This window comes from Aegilops tauschii, chromosome 7 (genome assembly GCF_002575655.3).
Source record: "Aegilops tauschii subsp. strangulata cultivar AL8/78 chromosome 7, Aet v6.0, whole genome shotgun sequence".
Lineage (NCBI taxonomy): Eukaryota > Viridiplantae > Streptophyta > Magnoliopsida > Poales > Poaceae > Aegilops > Aegilops tauschii.
Genome location: NC_053041.3, coordinates 409,965,906 through 409,975,357, shown reverse-complemented (window position 1 = coordinate 409,975,357; position 9,452 = coordinate 409,965,906). Strand labels below are relative to the sequence as shown.

The 9,452-nt window shown below is 50.9% G+C and overlaps 1 protein-coding gene across 1 annotated transcript; it reads left to right on the top strand.

Moving 5' to 3' along the window:
* Positions 1–831: 831 nt before the first annotated feature.
* Positions 832–2,970, top strand: LOC109742257 (uncharacterized). Its single transcript, XM_020301343.4, has 2 exons — positions 832–1,112; positions 2,484–2,970. The coding sequence occupies exons 1-2, from the start codon at positions 1,025–1,027 to the stop codon at positions 2,657–2,659; spliced, it is 264 nt and encodes an 87-aa protein (XP_020156932.1). The 5' UTR covers positions 832–1,024; the 3' UTR covers positions 2,660–2,970.
* Positions 2,971–9,452: the final 6,482 nt, after the last annotated feature.

The window sequence follows — 9,452 nt, the reverse complement described above, 5'->3', positions numbered from 1 at the left end:
AATTGGGACGTGATGCTACAATGCTGGATACCACTACTATTTCAAGTTGGGACCCGACGACCACCCCACCCTCTCGCCCGTGTAATGTTGGCTGGGCCGACGCTGATGCAAGTCGCGTGCTACAAAGCCGAATCACCCACCGTGCAAAAAGCTACAACTCTTCTTTGTCGGCCGATAACCCCAACTCACACAATCTTTTATTACATACATGTGTACATTTGAAACATGTTTGAATGTCGCAACATTTTTCTGATTTTGGGCGGTGTCACGAAAGAGAATGTTGAAACAGTTTGAAAATGATTTTTGGTGAAGGCGTGATTAAAGGGGGAGGCAAAAACACAAGAACTACAGTGTGGGTGTGATTTAGAATTATTAGAGCCGATTGAATTTGGTTGAAGCTCACACTTTGCATTGTAGGCTCAGAAAAGATTGGAATGGATGTAGTTTCTACAATTGATTAGAATTTTGGAAACGACACCTTTTAGCACAACACAACATCAGAAACTTAGGAGAGAACAAAATATGTAGTAGATCGTTTGACATTGTATAGTCGGACCGGGCGCATCACTGCGGTGTGTTCCATACATGACCCCATGTACCGAGGATTTAGTGCGCCGTGATTGTAACCCTATAATTTCAAAATAAAACTAATCAAACGGCTGATCCGCATCCGCTCGCGGGATTAAACCGGATAACGCCTAGCGAGGGCCATTAAAAGTAGATTTCGCGATTAATCCCTGCCACGCAAATCAGATCTGCCACACAGGCGGCAACCGCGTGTGCCCAGAAACCCGGCGTGCACATAGTTAACACGCAAACGAAGCAGCAAAAGAGGGGGAAAAAAGGGGAGCCAACGCTCCAAGCCGCCTCCTCCGCAAGGGGATAAAAGCCGCCCCCTCCCGGCATCATGCGCACAGAGCAGAGAAGAACGGCCACTCCGCAGTAGCCAAGCCACCCACGACCACGCCCACGCCGACGCCGACGGAACCGCCACTGCAAAACTGCCAGAACGTCCGCAGCGCTGATGGCGTGTTGGCGGAAGAAGGTCGTGTTCCGGGCGCGCCGTGCGTGGGCCGCCGTCTCCGGCCGCCTCCTCCGCGGCAGCAAGTCCGGTCAGTCTCCCTCCCCGCACTCCTCTCCAACTCAACCACTGTCCACACTCATGTTGGTCTAGAAAAACGGTCAAGATTTCCGGTTGGTTTCTTGATTGGAAGCGCTAGATGGCCAATATTTTCTCTCCATTTTGCTTCCTTCAGTGTTCCTGAAACGGAAGAATAAACAGATGAGATGTGGGTCTGAAAGAACGCAGGTCATTGGTCCCGTCTTTTAGAGGTGTCGGGACGTCTAGATGCATGTTTGGCAGCAAATTTCGATTTCACGGGAATGATTGATTTCTCTCTTAGTAATTATGTATTCGTTCAAGGGCTATTCCTTATTTGCTTGTTCGTCTAAAGGGATACAACGACAAAAAAGATGAGAAATTTCTGCAATCAGCAGAAAATCATTTTTCTTACCTGTGGGTACAAAGATCTGGTGAACAGAAGTACAATACAGTCCAGATTTACGACTATACAGAAAAACATGACAATTCTACATTTTCACTTCTTTCTATAAGCTGGTTTGTTCGTCTTTATACTGCACCAAACATCATTTTGAATAGATTGTGATGTGAACAAGGTGTGATATGGATTGTCGAGGGGAAGAGGCCGAAAGTTCAGCCCTTCTCTTATTAGAAGAAAATTGGTAAATAGATCCCCAACATGCAGACCAAAGAACAGGAGATAATGCTTGTATTGCTAGGTAGTATTATCTCCGGAATTAAGTGCAGTAAATTCGCTCTCCGGGATCTCGTTGTGTAGCCGCGGCAGCAGTACTAACATTTACTACTGCAAGATCTCGATTTCAATATCGCGTGGTGTGATGAGGTACGCATGGCATGGTTTGCAGGATTCTAGCTTAAATTCGTATGGGATTCGTGGAGGCTTTCTGTGTTTCAAACCATAGGATTTTTCAAGAACTTCACATGAAACATATACACGTCGGAAAATTCGTATGCTCCAAACACCAAGGGGCCTCAATGATCATCCATCAGATTTTTTCTTTTTGCAAGCTTTAGGACCACTCAGATCGATCTCTCATACCTTGTACGAATTTCCTGCTGGACCAGTAGGCCTTTTCCATCTCTTATGGGAGAGGCCTTCTATTCGTCTCTGTCCGTCCATTTGGTTGGATTGAAGTAACTTGTGGTGCCTTTTCATCAGTAGGGATGGAGCAGAAGCTCCTGTTGCTATGAGCCGAGAAAGCAATACATACTTTTGTAGTACGTAGTATTGTTTGCTTGAAAGTTGAAACTGAGACGTCAATGTACCTTATGTTAGAGGTTATTTTTTTTAACAAAGAACACATCTGAGACTCGTCTCAAAAGAAGGGAAAAGTAAAGTAAAAAAGCTTATCTGAAACTGAATCTGCGCACTGTGATGCAGGCAGCGGCGGGATACTGAAGCTCCACGAGGACGTGCAGACCTGCGGGTACCAGGACGTGCAGGTCATGTTCGACATGCTCACCTCTGAGCTGGAGGCGGCGCACGCCCGCAACCGCAAGCAGCCTGCATCACCGCCGACGGCGTGGTCCAGCCGCTTGTCGTTGTCCTCCGCCTGACCGAGGGCAGCACAGTAGACAAGACCATTCGTTGCAGTGCATGGCACTCACGAAGGACGTCACCATGTTAATTTTACAAGTTACTGCCTGTGCATCAGGCGTCCATCCCCCTGCTCTTCTTCTACCCGGCCAAAGAGCGAAAGACCGCCCTGTTGATGGTGTGTAAATAGAGGCGGTGTCTGAAGTTTTTGCCGGCCGCGAGGAAGAGGGAGGCAAGAGGGGTTTCATTTCTATTGCTGTCATTTTCTTGTCAGATTTTGCGCGGTTTTCACATGTTGTGAAATCGAGACTTGTTTGTTCGCATAATGTCATTTTCACCTCTTTTGCATCATTGGGGGGGGGGGGGGGGGGGGGGGGATAGGGGGCGGCGGGGCTCTTTACAAATTTAACGGAGTTGCGAACGTGTTGGTTTTAGGGGGAAAATCAGGGGGGAGTTATTGTCAGGAAAAAAAATCTGTAGAAATCTTATAAACCTCCATGTTTGTGGGGGGGGATAGGGGGCGGCGGGGCTCTTTACAAATTTAACGGAGTTGCGAACGTGTTGGTTTTAGGGGGAAAATCAGGGGGGAGTTATTGTCAGGAAAAAAAATCTGTAGAAATCTTATAAACCTCCATGTTTGTAGTATTATTGCCCATGTATGGAAATATTTCTCCCATGAAACTGGTAGGGCTCTTTACAAATTTAACGGAGTTGCGAACGTGGAGGTATAGGATTGGTTTTAGGGGGAAAATCAGGGGGGAGTTATTGTCAGGAAAAAAAATCTGTAGAAATCTTATAAACCTCCATGTTTGTAGTATTATTGCCCATGTATGGAAATATTTCTCCCATGAAACTGGTACCGATCTATGTTTCAGTCGCAACTACAAGATTATAGAGGTAATTGTGAGAGCTACACTTTTTTTGACGGGGAAACGCAGGAAGCAATGAGCTATCGACGCCTTTGCCATCCTTCGGTATGTCATTTGCTTCCCTTTCCTCCTGGTGTATGTTGCAGAAGCGACACGTTGAGTTTTTGTGAGGTTGACCCAGTCCGGACCCACAAACTTGCGGTCGGGTTTTTTTTTTTGAAAACATACTAACTTTATTCAATCGAAATAACTGATAAATTGTTTAAGAGGAAGGGTACAATTTCATTCAATGGCTCCTCAATCCAATCAACAGTATCAGAAAATCTAGCCAACCAAGCAAGTTCATGAGCTACTTTATTTGCCTCTCTATTACAATGTTCAAACTTGGACACAGAAAAATCAGAAGCAACAAAATAACAATCATCCAAAATTGCTGCCGCTCCTGCCGACCGTCCTCCATTATTCATAGTCTCGATGAACTCCAAGTCATCAAAATTGATATAGGATTGGTTTTAGGGGGGAAATCAGGGGGGTTATTGTTAGGGGAAAAAAATCTATAGAAAGCTTGTAAACCTCCATGTTTGTAGTATTATTGGCCATGTATGGGAATATTTCTCCTATGGAACTGGTACCGTTGTATGTTTCACTCGCAACTACAAGATTATAGAGGTAATTATGAGAGCTACACTTTTTTTGAAGCAATGGGGGAGTCAGAGTGGGTAGGGACAAAAGTAGTTTAGTTAAAGTTAGAGCGGGACCTGTGGCAATGACAAAGTTATCGAGATTTTTCTTCAATTGATTGGTCGTATACACTACCGGAATAAACCCCTATGCCGACGGCCTAGCCCTGATTCCCGTCGGGACAGGCCTATGCCGACGGCCCCCGTCGGCATAGGGCCGTCGGCAACATATCCGTCGGCGTAGCCCGGGGGGCCGTCGGCATAGACCCTATCCCGACGGTGTCCGTACAACTATGCCGACGGCCTCGGCTGTCGGCAACTTCCCCGCCTAACAGCGGCCGCCGTCAAGTGCTGGCCAACGGCTGCGCGCCACATGGCACATCTATGCCGACGGCTAGGCCGTCGGCATAGTGTTAAACTAAGACGACAGCTAAGCCGTCGGCATAGAGGTGCCACGTGGCGCACACTGGTCACTCCTGGGGCAGGCCTATGCCGACGGCTAGCCGGCATAGTTTTAAACTAAGCCGACAGCTAAGCCGTCAGCATAGCCCTGCCCCAGGAGTGACCGGTGGCTGACACGTGGCGGCTATGCCGATGGCTTAGCTGTCGGCTTAGTTTAAACTAAGTCGACAGCTAAGCCGTCGACATAGCCCTGCCCCAGGAGTGACCAGTGGCTAACACGTGGCGGCTATGCCGACGGCTTAGCTGTCGGCTTAGTTTAAAACTATGCCGACGGCTAGGCCGTCGGCATAGCTTCCACGTGTCAGCCACTGGGTGCTCACGCGAGCACTATGCCTACGGCTTAGCCGTCGGCATAGTTTGTCTCTGTTTTTTTTTTCTTTTTTCTGTTTCTTTTCAGGTCAATTCAATTCAATATAGCATATATACAACACATATGTAAATAAACAAACTGATCACATATGCATAGACAAACTCACAAAGCATAAGCATCTGACAAAGCATAAGCATCTCACAAGCATAAGCATCTCACAAGCATAAACATCTCACAACATAAGAATCACCTCACAACATAAGAAACATCTCACAACATAAGAAGCATCAAGTGTATCGTCACCACAAGTAACCCAAAGGCTTAAGCGCCAGGACGTCGAGCACCGTAGAGGTCGTCACCGCCAAGCCCGCCGAAGCCCAGGTCGTCAGTGCTAGCGGCAGCGCTACCGCCTCCACCTCCGCCTCCGCCTCTGTGGATCGGAGTGATCGGGCTCCGTGACTCGGGAGTGCCGCGAAGACCACCACCAACGGTTGATCCACCGGTTCCCTGGATGTTGAAAAGACATGTTAACGAGATATATGAATGTGTTGAAAGGCATGATATGCTTTGGGTGAATAGATTGGGGATGAACTAACCGGCGGGGGGCCAGCGTTCTGTGCCACAAACTCCTCAAAGGTAAGCAGCCTTGGTTGTGCTGGAGGACATTGTGCTGGTTGCAATTGAGGAAACCTGTCGGCCGCCATTTCCTGAAAAGCGTGCTGCATCTGGCGATCCCTCTGCTCATGGTATGCATAAAGGCTCTCGTGCCATGCCATGGTCTCCTGGCGTGTGTACTCCATGTAGGCCTACGGTATGACATGATGGAACTCATAAAACTACTAAATGCGAAAAACAAAGTGAGCAATGAAGATAAGAGGGAAAATACTTACAGATTGCCGCTCCTGAAAGAGGGACTGTGACTGTGCACTGGTCATGGGCGTGCTCGTGCGCTGGCTCAGGCTCGGGTCGACCCGACGGAGCTGTGTGTAGGAGATAGTAGGAGTGATCACAGCATCGAGAACCGCCTCCCGACCATGCTCCTTGGGCCCCATGCCCACCACCACCCTATCGTCCAGATCTGCCGCAATGGGGTCAGGTGTGTCAGGATGTAACCTCAGATACCCATCGGAGTAGGCCTTCTTCCTCTGCGCGGTCTTCTTGCCGTAGTACTTGGGCTCACCAGGCTTGGGGTCCTTCCGCGTATGGGCGATCTCCCACGCCTGCATGTGTGAGAGCGGCCGCTTCAGTTTCTCTTCCTGCACCACCAAACAAAGGTTAGTCATACATAAGAAAGTGACGGTAAATAGAAGAAGAAGAATGTTTAATGGGGTTAGTCATACATTAAGTGTCTTGTGGAGAAAGTGGTTTTGGTTTCCCTGAGCATGTACTCCCTCCTTCCCTCGGTTAGCCTTGTTTTTGATGCTCATAGTCGCCCAAGCTCCATCCTTATCACACAAAAGATCCACCAATGCTGCCCAAGACTCGTCTTTTCCATAACACCAATTTGGACACACCTACATAATGAAAGCATAATGGCATGTCAACACGAAACGATGAAATGTACCACAAACATCGGAATGAAAAATCTTTTATACCTACCGCCGAGTACTTGCCTCTCCAAGGTAATGCCCATCCTCCGCGCTTCTTCCTTGGTCATCTTCACACCAAGAGCGTCGTGATAGTATGTCGAGATGGCCACATAGCGCACCTCGTACTGCATCTGGCGGGCCTTCTTCTTGCATTGGCGCAGCACGATCTGGTCGGCTCTGGCCTTGTGCTCCGGAAGAACTCGATAGAATTTCTACAATCATGCATGAAACAAGAATGGAAGAAGCCATGAGTTAAATCATTCATGAAACTAGAATGGACTAGTGCTTCTGAAGAGAACTCACCCAGAAAGTAGTGATCACGGCCTTGGCATGGGTCTCATGGTCCGCGTGGAGGGCCGCTTCCCAGTGGTCCCAGCTCGTGGCCAAAACCCGATGGTCCGGGTGCCTGACTGGATCCGAACAGTACAACCCCGACCAGTGTAACTTCAGCAAGACGGTGATGAGGCCGTTGGGAATACGGACCCCTTTAGAATATATCCAGTTGCTGCAAAAGAATGAACTATTAGCATGTGACAAGCAAAATAAATAACAACCGGAATGAGCATGTGACAAGCAAAATAATGAAATTATTATAAAGTGGCACTTACTCTTTCCCCGTGGGCTCAATGAGCCACTTCTGCTCCTCAGTAGCAGGAATCTGCTTTGGTAGCTTTGCGTTACCACGCAGCCACCCCTTGTTGCCAACCCCCTCCCCGCCACCACCATCATCCCCGCCACCACCCTCCTCCTCGCCTGCCTCCCCCTCCCCAACCTCCTCCTCCTCCTCCTCGCCTGCCTCCTCCTCGCCTGCCTCCTCCTCGCCTGCCTCCTCCTCCACCTCCTTCTCGGCAAGATATGCAATATATAGCATCTCGAACCACATATATAGCATCTCATCTATCCATCTATATATCATGATGTAATATCCACTCATCTATCCATCTATATATCAACAACAATTTTATTTCTCAACTAACCTATCAACAACATTTTTATATCTTATAATCCATCTATCTAACTATTTATATATCTAACTAATCTATCCATCTAAACCCTAAACTAACTAAACCCTAAACTAACTAACTAATCTATCCAGCGGCAGCAGCAAGCACAGCAAGCAGCAAGCAGCGGCAGCAGCAAGCACAGCAATCAGCAAGCGGCAGCGGGAGCAAGCAAAGCAGCAGCGGCAGCAGCAGGGGCCTCACTGGCGAGGCAGAGGCGGGGCGGAGCAGGGCGGGGCGGCGACGGGCGGGGCAGTGGCGGCCGAGGACGGCGACGGGCCGGCCCGGCGGCGACGGCGGATTTGTGGCGGTGCGGCGGCGGTGGGGGAGGGGATGGGGGCGGTGGTGGGGGAGGGGATGGGGACGGCGGTGGTGTTGGGGCGGGAGCGGGGCGGCGCCGGAGTTGGGGGAGGGGATGGGGGTGGCGGCACGGCAAGGCTTGGGTGGAGGGGGACGGACGACGGCAGCGAGGGTGGGGCGGCGACGTGGGTCGGGATAGGGCGGCGGCGGGGGCTGGAGCGAGGGTGGGGCGGCGCAGCGGGTCGGGATCCAGCGGCGGCGCGGGTGGGGGTCAGGGTCGGGCGGCGCGGCATGGGTCGGGGTCGAGGAGGAGGAGTGGTCTGAGGAGGAGGGCAGAGACAATGAGTGGCCACGGGTGGCCGATGTGGATAAGGTGAGGCTATGCCGACGGCCTAGCTCTGTATGCCACGTGTGCCGTCGGCATAGGTATATTCTTTTTTTTTCATTATTTTAAGGTGCATTTTTTCTAACATATAAATGTTGCACATGTTTATTAGTTCTCACAAAAAACAAATTGACTGCATTCTGCCCGTCAGAATAGATAGTTTTCGGCCCGACGTGGCCGTTTCCTCCCTCCGTTACACGGCAGCAGCGACGCCCGTGAGGGGGCACACCCCGGAGCCGCCTGTCGGGTACCTGCGCCTGCCACCATGCTTCCACAACCGTAGGAGGGCCCACCACAACACCTCGCTACATTGCTATCCCCCCAGGTACACCGTCCCGTCTAACCCTGACACAGACGACCGCCGGGTCGAGCCCTTTGACTTTCGCCGGACGGGGTTTGACCGGTGGACCTTTTCACCTGGTTGTCATAGCCCATCCCATAGCTACACCCCCAACACCGTCCCGGCCCAACCCACCCCAAGATTCCCTCCGTGTCTGCCCGACGTGGCCGCCCCCCCCCCCCCCCGTGACACGGCGGCAGCGACACCCGTGAGGGGGGCACACCCCGGAGCCGCGTGTCGGGTGCCTGCGCCTGCCACCACGCTTCCACAACCGTACGGTATGGTGGCATGTCCGAAGAGGCGGCACGCGTCTCCGGGGTGTGCCCCCCTCACGGACGGCGATGACACAGTAGTAGACGTTCTGCGGTAACGATGCGGCGTGAATATTATTAAATACTCAGAGCGCGATAAAATCATGAGTTTTTTACACGACGTGGGCACATGTGCTATAGGATTGATGGTAATTTTTCATAAATTTTGGTGATGGAGAAGTATCTGAACACTTCCCTCTACGCGGATTGCTCTTCGCGTGTCTACGACTGTGGCCGGCGGCCTCCGGGGGCTAGCATGCCGCCAAATCTTGCGTAGGCGGCCTCTAACAAGTCTGGAAGTGTTGTGGCGGTTGCAAACGCCCGACACGCGTCTCCAGGGTGTGGCCCCCTCACGGACGGCGGGGCCGCCGTCACCTGCAGGGGGAAACGGACACGTCGGGTCTACACGGAGGGGATCTTGCCGTGGGTCTGGCCCGGATGTTGCTCCAAAGTGTTCCTATGGGCTGACCTAACACAACCGGGTGGAGAGGTCCACTAGTCAAAGCCCGTCCATGCAAAGTTAAAGGGCTAGATATCGTGGTCAAACGCTACAGGGTTAGGCGGGA

Coding starts and splice junctions, on each gene's coding strand:
- LOC109742257 (XM_020301343.4), top strand. CDS start 1,025: ATGGCGTGTTGGCGGAAGAAGGTCGTGTTCCGGGCGCGCCGTGCGTGG. Junction 1,113..2,483: donor CCTCCGCGGCAGCAAGTCCG/GTCAGTCTCCCT, acceptor ACTGTGATGCAG/GCAGCGGCGGGATACTGAAG.